This window comes from Ambystoma mexicanum, chromosome 11, assembly GCF_040938575.1.
Source record: "Ambystoma mexicanum isolate Mex_15411 chromosome 11, UKY_AmexF1_1, whole genome shotgun sequence".
NCBI lineage: Eukaryota > Metazoa > Chordata > Amphibia > Caudata > Ambystomatidae > Ambystoma > Ambystoma mexicanum.
Genome location: NC_090934.1, coordinates 934,563,051 through 934,583,838, shown reverse-complemented (window position 1 = coordinate 934,583,838; position 20,788 = coordinate 934,563,051). Strand labels below are relative to the sequence as shown.

Sequence of the window (20,788 nt, the reverse complement as noted above, 5' to 3'; positions counted from 1 at the left end):
AAGTTAACCATTCTCAGAACCAAACCTAGGGTTCGTAGCCAGGTTAATCCCATAATGTATGCATTTTGATCAGTTCCGCTGATACAGTTGTTCATTTACACATAGGTCAGGGAGAGGACAAGGTCTCAGTTTGCGACCCTAACAAGTGGCCTGCGGACATATTATTTGTTCACGTGTGCAGAGGTCACAACGGCCAGAATCCCACTCGAAATGTCATTCGGCCTCCATTTTGTTGTTCAGGGTGACTTCCACACTACAAGAGAACCTAAAATGGCGGCTAAATCCAAGATGGCGATTTACACAATACATTAAGGTCAAGACCTTGCCGCGGAATCTATGTACACGATGTTTTTTAGACAACTTGGCGTAGGCCAACATACATTCAAACAATGCGATAGGAGGTACAATATTATTTCGATTTCCACACCTTTTGATGGCGGCAACATTTTTGGCATTAAGGCTGATAAGTCTCTGAAAAAATTCAAGGCTCTCAAGGCCACAACCAAATCACATGGTCTTGTGGTGCAATAACAGTTTGCATCCTTTGCGAACAGTCATTGCTTTCCCTCCTTTGCTCATGGTGGCGGGAGTCAAGCAGCTCAGGGTAGATAACAATGAGGCACTACATCCGTCTAAGTAAGCAGAGAGGCACACCCAGAGGTAATGTGTCCACCTGCTCTGTGTCTATCTGCACTCCAGCCTCCAAGCCTCTTTAATGTGTCCCTTCACCATTCTTCATCAGTGTGGTAGAGCAGCCTTGGTTTCTTCCAGTGTGTATGAACAATGTCTTTGATGAACTGATCTTGAAGGACGTTTTTTAGGGCTATGGCCTCCTTTCCACAATCATACCTCCTCAGACACGCCTCCTTCTTTCCCCAGCCCACCCTCCCAGGTGCCCTCCTGCTGGAGGAAGTTGCTGCTCAACTCCTGTCAAAGACAACCTTGGAGCTGATGCTTGCATCGGAGAGGGGAAATGGTGGTACTCCCGCTATTTCCTGGTGCCAAAGAAGGACAGGGATTTGAGACCTGTCGTATATCTGTGGCTGTTTATCTTGTAGGAGCATCTGGAATAGATAAGGAAGGGAGGTGGAGAGTGGGAAGGAAATGGAAACAGACAGGCGACTACCGTACTAGGCCTGATGACATTTCTGGTAGTGCTGGAGGGAGGCTGGGGGAAAAGTAAAGGGAGTGGGGAGGAGACAGAGGGGGTTGCTATCATACTAGGTCCAGGGACAATTCTGATCGAGTAAGTGCATAGAAGAAAGTAAGGGGAGGAAGGGGGGAGATAGGAAAAGGGAGAAAGGGAGAGGAGCAGAGAACAGAGAGTAAGCAGTCAATGTCTATATTCTCCACTTTCTTTCCTTGTTTCACAACTTTGGTTTAGATTGTTAGGTGCAAACAACAAAGCTGTTGAGCCTTATGTTCTGAACTGCTCTCCTTTGTTCCTGTGGATGTGGAAAACATCCCAGCCATTGGATTCAATGGGAACTTCACAGCTCGCATTGTATCCTATGAGTAGAGGGATTGCAATGTTGAGGAGGCAGTGTACCGGCTAGGGAAATGGATAGGGGAGATGCTGTGTGTCCTAGAAGTGCATGCACAGGTAAGTAAAGGCCATGGGGGATGAAGTGGCGAGGGGAGTGCATACACATTAGTGTTTGAAAACAATTACATTAAGCAGTAGTAAAATTATTCAAATCACTGCTGCAAATGTAAGTCTTTTTTTTTATTATGTCTATTCTCAATCTAATTGCGTGCAAACCCTAACATTCACATAGTGCTCATCCTACAAAGGTATTTCCTAGGTAATTGTTCAAAAAAGCAGGGGCGACGCGCGCACTCAAATTCCTGGCCAATATATTTCCTGAACAAGTATCCAAAAACAATCATGGGTTAAATGCCAAAGTGTCCAAAATATTCACAGGGTTAAATCCCAATAAAGTTCACAGGGTTAATTCCCTTCTTGCACTGTTGTACTCCTCCAAGCGCTTTTGTATCTGCAATACTAGATAAAGATAGGGATCCAACCCTGTGAACATTTTGGCAACAATTGGGATCTAACCCAGTGAATTGGACACTTTTGGGATTTAACCCGGTTATTTTTTTTTCTTTCCTCAGGTAGTATATTGGCCAGGAATTGGAGTGTGTGCCTCACCCTCCTTTTACACCTATTTACTAGGTATATGGGCATTATACAAGTACTTTTTCAGTAATTACAACATGTTTTCAGACGATTATGCTCATATACCCAGTAAATATCTTTCGACTCATGTATCCAAATTAGGGTTTTCTCACTATTACATTAAGCATAGATATAGTAAAAAGATGCGCATTCACCAACAAGAACAGAAGTCTTAGTACTGCGTCGAATGCTTAATGTATTACATTGCCTATTCATACATGTGTCCTTACAGGGGCAAATGCTTGCTGTTGTGGCAAAGCCACTACAGATGTAACCTTACAGGGGCAAATGCTGGCATATTGAGGCAAAGCAATCACAGGTGTTTCCTTACAGGCACAAATGGTCAGATGTTGAGGCAAAACCATGACAGATGAGGCCTTAAAGGGGCAAATGCTGGCATTCTGGGGCAAAGCAATTGCAGGTGTTTCCTTACAGGTACAAATGGTGACATGCTGAGGCAGAATTATGACAGATGATGCATTACAGTGGCCAATGCTGGCATTCTGGGACAACGTCATCACAGGTGTGTCCTTAAAGGGGGAAGTGTTCGCATTTTGGGGCAAATCCATCACAGCCAAGTCCTTACAGGGGCGAATGCTGGCATTATGGGGCAAAGTCATCACAGTTGTGTCCTTAGGGGAGAAAATGCTGACTATATCAGTCTTCCCAGTTCTAGAACACAATGTGAGGGCTGATGGATTGGAGGAAAGGCAGGACCCAGGTATGTGGTTTGTATTGGGGAGAGAGTGAGGGTGAATTATTTCCTCAAACGTTGTGATGTTCAGGAGTCAGTAAATCAATTTTTTTATTTTTTTTATAATTAATGTGTATTAGTTCCAAAGGAACTTTTCACATAAAAAGGAATGAATCAAACCAAATAGTTCCATTACAGATCATGTTATGCTTACAATTCAAAAAACAAATTAAAAACAATGAAACCAATTAAAATCATTTCAACCTCCAATATAACGGTGCCTCTCTGAGCGTCAGATCTATTTTTGTGGCACTTCATTTTACGGGTTTACACCAATCCGTTCCTTAAGTCTTGTCTTCTTCGGACTCGAGATCACCTCCCACAAGCTCCCATATTCCAAATAGGGCAGTCCACATTTCAATCAATTATTGAAAGTTCCAAAGATCATCTGAGCAACACTTGTAAACTATTCAACACAAGCAGCGTGAAGACATTATTTTAAAGAGTTTATTTGTGTAATGTATTTGCAATTTAAAAACAAGTGATCAAACAATTCAAGTACTCTTGTGTGTCTATAACCAGCATGTGAAGAGGTGCAGGATCACAGCTTTATATCACCATCATCCCTTATCTCTAAACAAAGCTTCTTCATACCTCTTAAAATATTACATCAACCCTATACAGTCAAGCTTAATGAAAATGCTACATACATATCCACTCTACCTCCCTACAGAAAGGACTATATGTTGTGTTTTGTTCCATTCCTGTTTTTTTTAACAATATTTTTATTGGCATTTTACACTTTTACAACCATGCAACATCTCCCCCCGTTCCCCAAACCCACCCTAAGGTCTGGCTTATGAAGTCCTGTTAGAGTATTCTTTTCTTGTGCTTCTATGAGGCCTGATCTGGTTGCCATATAAAATCAGCGTAAGTCCAGTATCCTAATACTCTGTGGACACCATTGTTGCATATAATCACTTTTCAGGTAGTCTTTCACCTCTCCCCAGTCATTCCCAAATTTCTCAGCATCACCCTGTATCTGATATGTGATCCACTCCATGGCCACAATGTCCCCAACACGACGCAGTGGGTGGATCTATTTGTTTCCATTGTTTTGCTATCACCAACCATGCTGATATCAACATTGTCATCAAGGCTCTCTTCTAAGGTTCCGAGATTAATTGACTCTCCGGGGTAGCCCACATAAGTTTTCACCCAGGGAAAGAACATGTCATTCTGGTATCATGCTGGTTATATGACCCTTAATGTCTTCCCAGAAGCTTTTTACCTTGGGGCACTCCCACCACACATGCTTCCAATACCCTACCCCCCACAACCCCTTCAGCATTCCTGTGAGATCGTATTATACATTTTGTGTAGTTTACTGGGTGTGTAGTGCGCTTGTAACATCATCTTATACCATGCCTCCCGCAATTGGATGCACCTGGTCAGCTTCGGGATATTCCTCCACAATTCTTCCCAATACTTCCGTGGGATATCTTCTCCTATAGAACCCTCCCAAGCTGCTTGATATGGTCACATTTTATGATCTGAGCATTCCTGAAGGATCTGCTATAAATTTTAGGTTAGTTGTTTGTCACCTGAATGTGTGGTTATATATGTTTTGAATTTCATTAATTGTATGGTTGCAGTCCTGTGTATTTCTGGCTGCATCAACCAGTGTCTCAGCTGGATGCATTCATATCTTTCTGTTTCTTTTAACCCTATAAGAATCTTGCACTCTTCAAACGTTGCTACCTCTCTATCCCACACCGTATCTCTGATCTTCAAGCACCCTTGCTTCTGACATTGGTTACATTTGCCCTTTTCGATACCCAAGCAGAAGCTTGGATTCCCAAACATGGGGGTGAATGGGGAGGGGCGAGATTACAGAAAGCCCCTCTTTAGGCACCTATCCCAAATGTCACACGTCATTCGGAGCACCACACTGCATATGGCGTTCTGGGGCCTATCCTTCCTGGTAGCCATAATAACCCGGGCAATGGGCATCCCGCTACTGCTCTATCCACCCGAGCCCAAACCATTTCCGAAAACCCATTCCTGCACTACTCTCAGTTGGGCAGCTTCATAGTATTTATTTAAATTTGGGAGTGCCTTTGTGTCATTAGTAAATCTGGTGCTACCCTGGGGCGTTTATTTTGCCATATGAATTTGGTCATCATTGTGTTTATTATTTTAAAGAATTTCTGTCGAACAGGGATTGGAAGAGTTTGAAGCATATATAGGATTTTGGGAAGAGTCACCATTTTGACAGTTGTTATTCGACCCAAACATGAGGTCCGAAGGGGAGTCCATCTCGAAAAGTCTTTTTGAACTTTCTTTATTTGATTCGGGTAATTAGCCTTATAGTTGACATTTTACTGCTTAGTTTTACCTCTAGGTATGCGATACTGACTCCCATAGATCGAAAGGGAAAGCAGCTGTGCAAGGCGGTGGCTCATTCCTTTGTTATGCCCATTTCAAACATTTCTGACTTAGCCATATTTATTTTGAGCCCCGATATTATTATTTTTTTCCCAGAATATTGCCACCAGTGCAGGGATCGAAGTTTCAGGTTTCTCCAGTGTCATCAACATATCATCTGCATATGCTGCTGTCTTATGTATTTCCCCACCAAACATTACTCCTTTTATATTTTGGTTTGATCTGATTGAAGCCAACTTTGGTTCTAAGTAGATCGCATATAAATGGAGAGATAGAGGACAACCCTGCCTTGTCCCACGCTCTATGTGTATTGCATGGGACAGTTGCCCGTTAATTAATAACCTTATCGAAGGATTTTTATAGTTAGCTTCTACCATTTGAATGTAGTGTGGTCCAAACCCCATATGTTTCATTAACAAGAAAAGATGTGGCCATTCTACCCTGCCAAAGGCCTTTTTGGCATTGAGAGATATCAGCGTCACCGGGATCCATTTTATTTCTAACTTCTCTATAAGATGTATGACCTTCCTCGAGTTATCCCAAGTCTGTCTCCCGGTGATAAACCCTGATTGGACTACTCCTATGACACCTGGCAGTACACCTTTGAATCTGTCTGCCAAGATCCATGTGTATATTTTAGCATTAATGTTTTGCAACGTGATGGGCCGATATGAGCTACAGATTGTTAGATCTTTATTTGGTTTCCCGAGGGGAATCATTTTCGCCTCTGACATAGAGAGAGTTAGTCTCTCCTTGTGCCGAAATGAATGATATAATCTTATTAGGAAGGGCGTAAGGTCTTTGCGTAGCAATTTGTAAAATTCTGCTGGGTATCCGTCCGGGCCCGGCACTTCTTTGTTAGGGAGAAGCCTTATTATCTTATCTACCTCCTCCGTTATTTTCCTTTGTAGGGAATCCCTGTCTTCCTGGGTCACCTTAGGGATCTGTACCTTATCTAGGCAATCCTGCATCAATTGATGGTCAGATCGCTCTGAGGAATAGAGCTGTTTGTAATAGGTCGTAAATGAGTTTATGATGTCCTCAGAAACTGTAGACACTGTACCATCTACTTGTTTAATCCCATCTATGTTGTGCTTACCACTACGTTGTTGCAGGAGTCTCGCTAACATTTTATCTCTGCTTTGTTTGCTTTGATATAGTATCGCTGTTTGAGATTGAGTAATGCCTTCTCTGCCCTGCCTGTCCTTAATAGTTCTAATTGTCTTTTTTTATCTCTTTTAACCTATTATAATTCTCCTTGTTCTTCTTCACTGCTAAATCCCTTTGGGCTTTTCTCAGTTTAGCCTCAATGGGCCTCATTATGAGTTTGCTGGTCGGGCACTACGGTACCGGTAAACTTGCCGGTACCGTAGTTCCCGGACTGGCAAACTACGAGTTATGCTCCCGGATGCCTTTCTGCCCGCCAGGTCGAACCTGGCGGGCAGAAAGGCACCCGCGAGCACAGCATGTCGGATGCACAGGCACCGTTATAAACAGTGCCTGTGCATCCGACCTCCCCATTCCCATTCAGCCCTATTGGGCAGAATGGGAATGGGGAGCATCTTTTTTCTGGCGCCCGCAAATGGGCAATTACCGGGTCCGGCGGGGCCCCGAATGCCCCGGTAATTGCCCATTTACGGGCACCGGAAAATATTGCAAGTTTGGCCACAGCCTGCGGGTTTTACTGGCAAGGCTACCGCCAAACTTGTAATGAGGCCCAATGTCCTTTTCTAGCCTGTCCTTTTCTTTTTACCTTTGAGCATTGAAAGATATTATTTCCCCCCTGAGCACTACCATGAATGTGTCCCACACATTGTCCAGGGATACCCCTAGTGTGTCAATTATTTCAAAGTACATTTTGATTTTATCTTTGAGTGTTTCTGGTGCTACTGTGTCATATAGAAGGTCCTTCGGCATCTTCCAGGACCACACCGAGCTACACTGTTCAATTTCCCTTAAGTGAAACCTTATGGGAGCATGGGCGGACAAGGACATCGGGTCTACCTCTATCTCCATCAATGACCCCAGTGCCCCTGAAGTTCCCCATGCATAATCTATCCTGGAGAAAGAGCGATGGACATGAGAGAAACATGTATAACCTGCCTCCTTCCCTTTTTTAGTACGCCAAAGGTCTTTCAATGCCATTCCTGTGAGCTTCTCCTGGACAGAAATGGACGGGGCCTGTCCCTGATGGTATCTTAGCCATTCCTATCTATCCCTGGATCCCAAGCTAGGTTAAAGTCCCCTGTCAGGAGTATCTCCCCATCCGTGAAGCTTTCCCGCTTCCCAAGAGCATTGGTTATAAAGGCATCTTGTCCCGTATTGGGAGCGTATATGGTTCCTCCTGTTAACACCCTGTTGTCCAGAAGAATTTGGAAGAACATGTATCTTCCATTTGGGTCCGCTTGAGTTTGGAGTACCTCGGCTCCAAATTCATTTCTTATGCCAACCTGTCTGCATGATGATGGATTCTGCGTTTCCCTATTCCCTGTGCCCCCCATCTCCACCCCACCCCCCAGTAACTTCAACCCCTCCCTCTCTTCCCACTCCCGGTCTAGGCGCGGTATCCAATGATGCATCCCAGAAGACTTGGGAAACGGCCCATGTTCTGACCCGGAACAACTAAGGTTATGGAAACCTTCTATGGATTCCAAGTGGGGCCCTTGTAGCTACCCCAGCCAGCCACTATCAATCGCTGAACACCTCTTCACTCCCCACTCCCACCATTCGTTTTTACCCCCCCCCCTTGCTTGCCTATAAGTTACTTTCGATGTGACCCAAGAGACTTTCCCCTGGGTCCTTTCATATTTGCTCCTTTTCGTTCTTCGTCCCCTCTACGTTTCATAAGAGGGCCTTTTAGTTTGTCTCCTCTTCTCCCTCCTGTGGTAGGCCAGTTCCAAGTTCTGTTCCTTTGCCGAGAGGCCCCTCGCCTATTCTCATTGGGGTCTGCTTCTACCTCCTCCATTCCCAAGATTGCAAGGCCTTCGGTCCGTGTAGTTGCCCTCTGTTGCTTCCCATCCCAAGAAAAAAGTAAGCCGAAGGAAAATATCCATTTGCAAGGGATTGCTTTGTCTTTGATTGGCTTTATCGCTGGACCCATTGCTCTCCTTTTCTGTAATGTGGTCGGTCGCAGCCAGATCCTGCACCAGGAGGACTTGAGATCCATTTATTATGATAGACGTATGTCTCCTAGCTGCTCTGAAGATTTGTTCTTTCTCTTTGTAAGATTCCAGTGCTGCTAACACCTCTCTTGGTCTGTCTCCCGGGCCAGACCTTCTGGGGCGCACCCTGTGAAGGCGGTCAATTCTAATGTCCTCTGGGGTGGATTCCATCATCAGGGTGGTGAAGAATTGTTGCACTATTAGTTTTAGGTCTGCGTACGTATTTGTCTCTGCCAAGCCTTTGATTGTTATGTTTGATCTTCTGGATCGATTTTCAAGGTCTTCAGTCTGGATTTCTAAGTTATGCGTTGCCGTGGCGATTTCTTCTAACATATCTGAGTTCTGCCTAACATCATTGAAGACTTCGGACAGACCCTGCTCCTGAAAATATTATGACATCCTTTCTCCATGCCCTTGAGGCAATCCTGCAGGTCCTCCTTGCTGGGTGCCATGTCTCTGTTCTCCTGGGGATCCTCGCCTCTCTTGTATTGTTTTCCTATCTCGCCTGCTGAGGTTTCCAACCTGGTTCTGCTGCCAGCAACGTTCCAGTTGACTCTTTTTCGTGGTCTTCTTGGCTCCCTGTAGTGCTGGAGTCTGTTTCCCTTTAGGTCTTGGCATCTGAGTATGATGAGGAGCAATCTATAGACACAACGTGTGTACTGTGGACCCGAAACTGATTCTACTGCATTAGGCTGGCCTTGTGGCACTGTCCAAAGGGGTTGCACTCAGCCCAGTCAAGTTGCTTTTGTAGGAATCGAAATGGAAAGCACATGTCGCGGTGTCTCGCTTTCAAGGTAGATTAGGTAAGTGCTCCTCTTTGCAGCGGGCACCCTATGGACCAGTGCTTTTGGATCTTCTAATGCGCCCCTGCTTCAACGGATTGCACTAGCACAAACCCCCTCAATGTACCTTCCACTGAGTAACCTTATTTGTGCCCGACAGCTTCTGTGTATTTTGGTTATGGTGCCCAACCTCCCAGGTGCAGCCTTTGTGGCACTATTCCGTCGGGCAATGTTTAATGGGCTCTGCTTCTCCTGGATTTCCCTTGATGAAACTCACCCGTTGGGGGAATATTGGTTGGAGTCTTCTCCTTTGTCTGATATCCTGAGGGGGCGGGAATACCTGGATTTAATGCCAGTTGTTTACCGACTTCTCTTCCCTGCCCTTGTGGGCTTGTTTAGCTTATCCGCTCCCTTGTCCAAACTCCCCTAGGTCTCCTTTTCACTGCAGGATCCTTTTGTCACCTAGATGGTTTACCGGACCCGGCACAAACTTTCCTTCCAGCGCAGCTCCTAGTTCTTCTCTCTCCCACTGTCCTTGGGGTAGCCGCCTCTTTCCCCTCTCTCCCCCGGAGTGTCTAAGATGGGGCTCACCTTATAAGATAACACTCACTCCAGGTACGCTTCTGCTGTTTCAAGTGGGGTTGCCCTGTCCACCACACTAGCCCCTCTGCCCCATGGGGTCAAGCCATCTGGGCCCAGGCGTAAGACTTCTCTCTGCTTCTTCGACCGGCTCCTCCTCTCGTCAGCGGTCCCTGCTCCCCAGCGTTCCCGGGCTCTACATGCCCACTTCCTGATCCACTGCTTTAAGTCAAGTGAGGCGAAAGGGAATGCAGACAACGTTTCTTCTCTGTGCGTTCGAGGGGGAATAGTGCCTTCAAGATTTTGTTTATCCAGCATGCTTATTTTCACTTTTGTTGAGGTCCGCACAGAGCACAGGGAAGTACGACTGTACTCTCTGGCGGCCATCTTGGAATCCCCATTCCTGTTTTTTGCAACACCCCAGAGCAATGAAGTTGTGGTGCTCTATTGTCAAAGATCTTATTTCTCAATCATCTTCTTGTCTGTTTGTTTATTTGTATAGCGCACCAAGCCCGTGGGCATCTGGGCACATTTCTTACATGGGAAGTTACATAGTTACAGTTACAGTGAAGGAAGGTATGTTACAAATGTTACAGGTTGTGTACAAAAGCGAGTCATGTAAATGTACAGAAAATTAAATAATTACAGGGTGCACACATTACACAATTACAAGGTGCGGAAAATCAGACAGTCAAGCATGAGCATAAACATACAACTCTGAAAACAGGTATCTAAGATTACATAAAATTACAGATTTACAGATTTACAGGTAAACCGATAATAACACGGTTAGATATATATACAGGTAAACCGATAGTAACATGGTTACATGTCAGAGGCGGAAGGATTTCTTGCGCCAGAAGCCAAATATTAGCATTCTTTATGAAGGGGTGGAAGGCTGGTTCAGATCTTAGTGACAGTGGTAAGGAGTTGCATAATTTGGCTGCCAGTACCGGGAAGCTACTCCCTCCTGCCTTTTGAAGCTTGAAGGCAGGGATTTTAAGGCAGTGTGCCTGTGCCGATCTCATAGGGCGGCCAGAGGTATTGCGTACAAAGGCTTTGGTCAGATAGCTGGGTGCTTGATTGGTGAGACAAAAGTGAGTCAGAGATAGTGTTTTGTAGGCAATCCTTTGCTTGATCGAGAGCCAATTCAGGTTGCGTCTCACCTCAGAAATATGGTGGGGTCTAAGAATGTTTAGAGCAGCCCTAATGGCGTTATTTTGAAGTACTTGCATTTTGTCTGAATTTTGTTGACAAGTTCCAAGATAGAGAGAGTTACAGTAGTCTAGCTTGGAAAGTACTAGCGCTTTAGCTATGGTAATGCAGTTACGTGTAGTGTGAAAGGGTCTGCATGCTGTGATTAACTTACAGGTATAAACTGTGAAAGAGGCTAGTGCGTTGATCTATCTTGAAAGATTAAGAGATGAGTCGATGTATATGCCAAGAGTTTTTACATATTTCGAGACTTTGATAGAATTGCCATTGATGTTGAAAGCATCGTATTGCTTATCTAGTTTGTTAAGTTTGAGCTTAAAGCCTAGAAGGAGGAGCTCTGTCTTCTCGTCGTTAAGACAGCGTCCATGTTTAGCCATCCAGGCTTGGATGATGCTGTAGATTGTGTTAAGTAGCTTATTGTCTATGACGTAATGACCAGTGACCGGTATGAGAATCTGAGTGTCATCTGCGTAGTTCGTATAGGTGACACCCAGGTTGTCCAGGCCGTCAAACATTGGCTTGGTGAATACGTTATAGAGGGTGGGAGACATGCAGGAGCCTTGTGGGGCACTATGCATGCTGGGGTGTACAGAAGCACTTTGTTTCTCTATCACCATGTTCTTTGGAATTGCTTCCATCGCTTTTTACTCCATGTTATGTGATGCTATTTGAATTTGTAGAGCGCAAAACGTACACCCAAGGGCATCTTGGCACTTAAACCCAGCAGGAAATAGGTAGCCACAGAACGAGGAGAAATCAGAGCAATAAAAAAAAATACGTTTTTAGTGATTTACGACACAGAAGATTATTCTTGGTAGCCTGAAGTGAGAAAGGAAGAAAGTTCCATAGCTTGGCAGCAGCTACAGAGAAGGTGCGGCCACCCATACGAGTAGTCTAAATCGGGGAACTTGAATACAAAGAGCCTCCAAGGATCGAAGTGCATGACTGGGGACATCATGATCATTGATGCACTGCCGGTACTACATGTGAACATTTGCTACAGATGTCTTGGGTTGTCTCAGAGACTTGCCATCAGCGCAAGATAGCCCTGGACTACATACTTTCATTTTGGTAAACTGCATGGCAGGAGCTACAGATCTCACAGGTGGTAACATTCCAGTGCAGTAGCTGGCAAGTGGCATGCTGGCTGGCTGTGACCCCTCCAGAAAGGTAGATGCTTCATACCTGTGTGGTGTCTGTGTACTGTGATAAGGAATCCTCAGACAGCCGCCTTGTGGTTCTGATGCCCACATCACCTGTTCTCAAAGTGCTCTTACTGAAAAGTTTACACAGCCATTTGTAGCACTAAAACAGTTTTTTGATAGTTTTGCTTTGGCTCAATAGACATGTTAGCTGATCATTTAAACTTTGAATATGAATCAAGTTTGTAAGGTTACTGTTTAGACATCGCAAGTATGTCTCGAAAGAAAGCATTTATTGGAGTATAAAGAGTCATTCCCCATCCCCACAGCTGTTCCTTCAGCTTTTTTTTTCGACTGCCTAGTGCTTCAAAGTTTTGATTTGTTTTAACATGAGCCCCGATGGCTCACTGTTTCTCGTGGGAGGTTTGAAATACAGAATCAGAGCCCAGTGTCAGGGAGTAGCCTATTGCCTCAAAACTAAGGTAGGCTGCTTGCTGAAGCAAGGTAATCCTGGAGGTAGGGCAAAGACAGAGCTGGGGAATGAGCTGTACCTGCAGTGGCTTTGGAGATAATGAAATTGTCAGCCACACTGGGCCATCAATAAGGGTATATGTCTGTGTGTGTGTGTGTGTGTGTGTGTGTGTGTGTGTGTGTGTGTGTGTGTGTGTGTGTTAGTGTGTGAAATCTCAAACTGCATCAATCTTACTGTGTTTCTCTTTTTTCATCAGATCAAAATTGTGGAATTATGCTTAGACAAGTAGACCTTTCCCTGGCGAGTTTGAAGGTCATCCCTAGTGAGGTTTTGCAAGATCTCAGCATTGAGAGCCTCAAGTTGGATCGTAATAAAATCAGAAGCGTTGTCGGGATTTCCAAGCTTCTTAACCTGAAGACTCTGATATTGTCAAAAAATGAGCTGACTGATTTCCCAGTGGAAATAAAAATCCTGGTGCACCTTCAGAAACTGGAACTGAGCCAGAACAAGGTTCAGACCATCCCAGAGGGAGTGTTTCACTTCTTACCAGATCTCGAGTTCCTCAAACTAAGTAACAACAGAATAGCGCATCTTCCCAAAGACCTGGCCAGTTGCCAAAGTCTCTGGTACCTCAATCTGTCACACAACTGGATTCGAACTTTCCCAGCCGTTGTCCTTGAATTAAGCAATCTGGAAGAATTCTTTGTCGAGAACAATAAGCTACGCAGGCTACCTGCGGCACTCTTTGTGAATTTGCCACTGAAAAAGTTCAAAGCAACCTCCAACAGACTGTGCGAGCCCCCAGAAGAGGTCTGCATTGGGGGACTCAAGCAGATCAGGAGTTACTTCCAACAGCTCCAGAGCAGCGAAGCTGAAGAGGAGAAGAGAGTCAAGACTATGTTCCTAGGGGCATCGATGGCAGGAAAATCAACTCTTTGCAGAAGCCTGAGTCAGGGTAGGGTGGTTTCTGTGCCAAGAGAAGATCGAACTGTTGGCATTGAGATCAGCAAGTTCCAGATACAAGACTTCATGTTCCTTTTTTGGGACTTTGCCGGCCAGCTAGAATACTATCTGACGCATCATGTCTTCATCACCCCCCAGGCGCTTGTTATTCTAGTTATTAATCTACACAGGTATGTTTTATACTAAAGTGCCTTGCTTTATTGCATAATTAATGACTGTTGGACTTAGTGTATTGCTACAGCCTCATAAAAGCATCCTTTAAGCTGCATAACTAGGCTGGAATTGTTCTACTGTCTTACGGGCTTGATTAGCCACACTTTAATGGTGCATTACAAATAGGAATGCAATGTTGCCACATTGTGCTCTACTAGGGCCCGCATTAGCACCTCCCAAGTCCACCATGCATCCACTCACCAACTAAATCTAGTACTGTGCATCGTCTGGTCTAGATACTGCTATCGCAGAAAGCTCTTCTCTAATTCAAACTTCCACTCATGGGGACAACAGCAGGGCACACTGTACACGACATTAGATTCTATTCCTTACTGTTCAAAGGACATCTCACCGATCGCTCCACTCCACACTACTCCCCCTACCCACAGAGATCCCTATCTTCTCTTGGTCCCCTGACCAATCCCAGCTACCGCTGTTACCCCTGAACCAAACGTGTACCATCTGTGTTGCCTAGCATTCCGTTGTTTCCCAACTAGGTTTGCACTTTACTTATCCCATGCATACATCAGGATCAATATATAGGTGCGTCACCATTATCAGTGGGTGAAAGGGATGCTGCCCCCCGCCTGAGCGACAGGACTCCTCCTCGCCTCAGTGATGGCAGCCCAGTCCCCTGTGTGCTTTATTCACATGGGGGAGTGTGCTGCCTGCATCCCTGAAGAGGCGCGTCCTCTGCCATGCTTGTTTTTTTTAATTTGTTGCAGAGCCAATTGGTGAATAATCGGAGCCGGGGAATGGTTGAAGACTGGCCACACCGGCTCTCATTATTAGGCCAGCAGCGTAGACATGCTGCCTGACAAGAGAGGAGGCCTCTCCTGGCAGTGAGCATGTTCACGTTGCAGAGACCCGCAACATGACCACACTGACTGACGGGAGGCGCATTCTCGCCTGTCGAGCAACATGTCTGCATCCCGAGAGGAGGGGAGGTCCATCTGGTCCTCCCCAGGGCTGCACCGGCTGTGTGTGGATTTGTAATGTAATGTGCAAGTATGCATGCATGTATGGATTGTATGCATGTATATATGTATGTTGGTGTTTGTTGTGTATGAATGTGCTGGTGAAATTGTGTGTGTTGTGTGTGTCAGCCCCTACACCTAAATGTACAGGCCCCCACTTAGCGGGGCCCCACCTTTTGGGGCAGGGGCTGCATTGGGCATGGCATTCTTTTTTGCTTTACCCTTGATACACACAGTACTGTGCATCGAGGATAATGCAGACAAGGTCATTGAAGTGTCATTACATGAATAGGCTAACCTAAATTGAATTGGAGGCCATTCTATACACATAATAACACGTATCTTTGCTTTACCAATGATGTACAGTTACTGTGCCTGAAGGGTAAAGCAAACAGGATTTGGCTAGACTAGCCAACATGAAATGTAGGTCTGTCTATCCATGTAATAACACTGTCATTGCTTTACACTTGATGCACAGACAGTTAGTGTGCATCAAAGGGTAAAGCAAACATGGCAAGTGTTATTCCCTGACCAGAATGACCTGTAGGCCAATCTAGCCACTTAATACATTTTGGATGATTTGATTTACCTTAGATGCACAGTTACTGTGCATCAAAGGTAAAGCAAACATGACAAGTATTGTCACTGGCCTAATCTAGCCAGGTAATATTAATACTTGTCATGCTTTCGTTGCTCTTGATGCACATCAACAGTGCATCAAGAGCAGATGGGGAGCAGGTACATGTGGATCTAGGTCACCTGGCCTAAACACCACCCACCTTCTTAGCCCTACCTCTTCCTTCCTGCTCTTAACTCTTAGATCAAGGTCGTGTTTTGCCCGGGCATCCGAAGCAAAGGGCAGACAAAGAAAAGGGCAATTCCTGTCTGGACATGTTTGGACCAGAAGGATCCAGGGCCCAAACCCCTGCTCAGACAGCAGGTAAGCATGCACCAACATGTGTTTACTCCCTCTGAACCCACAGGCCATCCACACCCCTCTTGTCCCCCCGTGATGTTACCTTATACCCCCCCCCCTTCTAGCACACAGGTGTTGCCTGTTTTGCTTGATACTTCTACCCTGCTCCCCCTTCCCTCCTCTAGTCTACTTCTGCAGGAGTCTGTCCTGATACATTCTGGTTTCACCATCACCGTCTTGTGGCCAATGCTGGATTTGACTTTTATGGTCTTCATTGATTCACGGTGTGTCACCCTTTCCCATGGTGGCCCTGAATCATGCTGTTCCCATCTTCATCTTTTATCCAGGCTTGCAACATTATGTGTTATTACTGACTTCTGCAATTGTATTTGCTCTCCCCTCTTGCTTCTCCACTCTTTTTGACTGCTTACTCTGTTCTCTGCTCCTCTCCCTTTCTCCCTTTTCCTATCTCCTCCCCTCCTCCGCTTACTTTCTTCTATGCACTTACTCTATCAGAATTCTCCCTGGACTCAGTATGATAGCAACCTCGTCTGTCTCCTCCTCCCTCCCCGTATTTGTTTTTTCCGCCACCCACCACCCTTAGTCCAGCACTATCTGAAATGTCATCAGGCCTAGTACGATAGTCACTTGTTTTGTTCCTCCCTTTCTGCAACCCTCTCCCTCACCTTTTGTTTTCTCCGGCTCTACCAGAAATGTCATCAGGCCTAGTATGGTAGTCGCCTGTTCATTTCCATTTCCTTGCCACTCTCCCCCTCCCTTCCTTATCTATGGGCCTCATTACGACCCGGGCGGTAAGGGATTACCGGTACCGGTAAGGGCACTGGTGCCTGTAATCCCTTACCGCCCTATTCCGAGGTCCCTTTGCGGGTCCTCCCTTAACGCCTGGTTTTACCAGGCGTTAAGGACAGGACCCGCAAAGGGACTTTGGATGTAATAACGGTACCGCAATTTGCGGTACCATTATTACTGCCTTCCCCATTCCCATTGAGCCCTATAGGGGCAAAAATGGGAATGGGAAGGGCCATGGTGAATGGGGAATTACCGCCCCCGCCAACCTTGAAATGGGGCGGTAATTGCTCCATTCACCATGGCGGAATCGGTAAGGTTCCGGCGGCAACCATGGCACTAATCTGAAATGTGGTCAGGCCGAGTACGATAGTTAATTTCACATCCTTACTGTTCATGGCCTGTAAGAATGTAATTGTATTTTTCCTTGTTCCCTCCCTTGCTCTGAAGCGCTTTGAAACATATTGTGTATAGGTGCTATATAAATAAACTATCATATCATATATCAAGGGTAAAGAAAACATGATAAGTGTTATTACTTGGTACACTGACCTATCTTGGTACAGCCAGTCTGGATATACTCGCTTTCTATGGCATGGCATTATTTATACTGGCTAGGAGTACTTAGCATTAGAATTCTCATATACAGAGTGCACACATGCATTTTTTACTGTTCTTACTATCTCCACTGACCTGGACTCCAGTCCCGAGGGTGTTCAACCTACAGTGCCTTGAGACCATACCAATGGTGAAAGGCGCTATACAAATGCCCAATACCATAACTTATGATAATACTGGCATATATTGGTGCAGCATGCATGGACATGTATGGACACAGCGAGCATGACAATGCTTTTATATACTTGCATATGTTGCATTCAACGGCATAATGAAAATGCTTTGGACAATGGTCCTGTGCGATTTTTGTAACTTGCATCTATGTGTTTTTTTTTTAAATGTGGGGGCTAAAGGGAGGTTTAGATTGGTCTCCTTCGTGGAAATCAGTCACTCCCAGATATTAGACGCCTACATATACGCCTCTTTAGTTAAATAATTCACTAACCGTCCCTGATTTGTATGTTTGGTGGAAAAGTCACACTATATGCAGGAGGATTCCTTCTCTTAAGGGAAGGATTAAAGTCTTAATACAAAAGGTTGGGCGTGTCCTGGTTTGATTCATCTTCTAAAATAACATGCAAAAAAAGAAGTCAGGAGGTCAACATTTATTTTTAATTTATTTTTTTATTTTGGTTGGTTCAAAGTTTCAAACCTTTCAAAACAGATACAATAAAAAACAAAGTTATTTTGATTTCCAACTATTTGATTAGCATTCAATAATATTTTTCTTTGCAGATTCTCCTTAGAGTATCAGTACCAGATATAGCATATCAATTGTATAAAATTCAACGCATAGGAATTAAAAAAGGATAACACGTGATTGGGATGAAGCAAGAAAAGATAAGAAGAACAAGAAAGAGAAAACAAAACCCAGAATGGTACATAATCTATCAGTCAGCTTTAAATAGTACATTCAAAAATTGTACAATTGCAATTCGCACTAACAATTTGGTGTTGGTAAATAACCATTGCCACGCTTGCATAAGGTTCATAGGGGGTAATAGACATGTCACTCTTAAACAGTGTTGCAGCATTTCCTTCTGGGTAGGGAGTTTGCACCATCTACAGAAATTCAGATTTGTGAAATCAACTTCCTTTTTGCTAAAACATCTCGTGTATGCCAAAGATTAAATCTGAAGCGTAGGTATTCGTTACGCATTTGAGGAGAGGGCCACTTATGAAGATAATCAGCTATACTTCCAATTGTTTGTGGCCAAATAACATTATATCAAAATCCTTGGCATGTGAGCATTGATTGATGGTATTTATCCAATCCATTTGGAACAATTTTATTTTAGCTCTATCAGGATTATGTAGGAGTATATCCAATGGAATACCAGCGTCAGCAAGACTGTTTAACGCATGCTGAAGCCATTTGCTTAGAAACAAGTCCTCAGAGGATATTAAATAGCAAGCTAACACACCTGCTACATTTGCTGACGATAGTTTGATTAAGCATTTTCTAAGAAGGGCACATCTCTTCCACTGCACTTGGGAAAAAGTGACGGCAAACCAAGTTCAAAGCGTATCATTGCTCGAGATGTGCACTTGGGCAAGCACAAAATTCTTTTCCAAAACTTGGCTTCAATGACATCCTAAAATTCACGTTCTTGAGGTAATGAGGTTTCTTTACCATACGTTAGAATGGGTACTACTTTATGTTTGTAGAACATTGCAACATGATTGTACGCAAATTTAGCAAATTCATAGGTTAGCAGCTTTGCTTGATTGATTAATGATTGCAACTTTTGTTGAAGTTCCACTGTGCCATTATCAGTTCTCAAGGAGTTTGTAATCAAGACTCCCAAATACTTATAGCATGACACTTTTTCAAGTTTGTCCAGTCCCAAGTACCAGTCCAGATGTTTGGTGGTGGTCTTAGATTTGCAATCCTGCACGAGGATTTTGTTTTCACAATGTTGATAACCATGTTATTTGCAGAGGCATAGATATTTAGCTTATTCAACATATTTTGCAGACCTCTGGGAGTTAGTGATAACATGATAAGATCGTCTGCATATAGTAAATAGTTAATCAACTGTGTGCCTAATTTTGGAGCATCGCAGATGATGTTTTGAAAGGCATGTCTTATATCTAGTATGAAAAGAATGAATAAGGCTGATGCCAAGATGCACCCTTGCTTAAGCCCTCTATGAGTTCGAATGTGTGAGGATAGTTGGCCATCTAATGTTAACCTAACTTGCATAGAGGTGTGAGTATGCAATAACATAATTAAGGCTAATAATGAGGGAGGACAATTATACTTACTTAGCTTCTGGTATAGTAATAGCCGATCACTCGTGTCAAAAGCAACTCTAAACTCTACAAATGCTAAGAACAAGTTTTGTTCACGCTTTGCATATTTCGCTTTAATGAGATTCAAAATCATGATGTTCGGAATGGTGCCTACTCCTATTACAAATCCTGCTTGTAGAAGATCAAGTAAGTTTGAATTAGAGATCCAACTATTAAACTCTTAAAGCAGGAGGTGAGCAAAGATCTTCCCAGGCGCATCCAAAAGGGCTATAGGCCGATAACTGCTTGGGGCCTGACGGTCTCCTTCTTTATGTATGGGTACAGTTATCGAATGTCGTCAGGATTTAGGAATAGTTTGGTAATTATTAACTAGAGCAAAAATGTTGTAAAGAATTTGTGCCCACAGAATTGGATTTTGTTTAAATGCGTAATTAGAAAGGCCATCCGGGCCACAGGCTCTCGAGCGGCTAATAGTTTTTATACATAATTGAATATCCAAGAGATCAAACTTAAGAAAGAACTTAAATGGACAAGACAGATCATCAAGACTCACATTGTTTGCTGGGGGGGCATATAGAGTGGAAAAATGATTAATCCAATTGTTTTCTGTCACGCTATTAGCTTGAACAAGAGCCTGTGGTCCAATGTGGTTACCATTAATAATGGCCCATGTTCTCGATGAGTCCTTATCTTGTATCAGATTTAACATGTTAAGGGCATCTTCTTGATATAACGAGGCCCGTCTCGCTCTCAACCAGTTTTTATATCTGGTTTTGCTGTTTGCAAGGGCAAGGCTTCTTATGCCTGCATGGAGTCGGAGGATGTTTCTTTTCTCTGTCCTAATCTCCGATTTCCTCGCTTTTAGCTCGCTATCATATTGATGCAGTGGATGTTTAAGGGGTGTAAGCTTCTTAGACTTGCCAGACAGAAAGAGTGGCATCTTCGCATAGTAAGATGATAGGGTAATGTTCTTTTGAAGAGAGATGTAATACCAAGAATTTATTATAATTCTGTAGATGTGGCTCCAAACATCATAGTCTATTACCTCTTGTATTGCCACACAAATTCGAGAATACTGTAGCCTTTTCGATGTTCATACACCCTGTACCAGATCGCCATTTGGCAGTCAACAATTAATGATAACTGTGATGCAAATTTATGATATGAAACACATTCACTGGAGGAAACTGGGCGGCACTCACATAAATATAATCAATCCAAGCAACGGATTCCCCCAACGCCATGTCGGGTGAGCGGGCATATCAGACGAACAGGATTCATTGAGCATTCCGAAATTATGGGCTGTAATTAATTTATTCCACAGTCTCAATCTCAAAGTAGATTTGAACGTGGCTTTGCCTAA

At 44.1% G+C, this 20,788-nt stretch overlaps 1 protein-coding gene across 2 annotated transcripts in view; it reads left to right on the top strand.

Annotated features, from left to right (window-relative positions):
* The window catches only part of LOC138503942 (malignant fibrous histiocytoma-amplified sequence 1-like), a 299,412-nt gene that overhangs the window by 77,977 nt on the left and 200,647 nt on the right, over positions 1 to 20,788 (top strand). For both annotated transcript variants that reach the window (XM_069624051.1, XM_069624052.1), the window contains exon 2: positions 12,932 to 13,808. In XM_069624051.1, coding sequence (XP_069480152.1) covers positions 12,949 to 13,808 — 860 coding nt within the window. In that variant the 5' untranslated portion in view covers positions 12,932 to 12,948. The remainder of the gene's footprint in view (positions 1 to 12,931; positions 13,809 to 20,788) is intronic.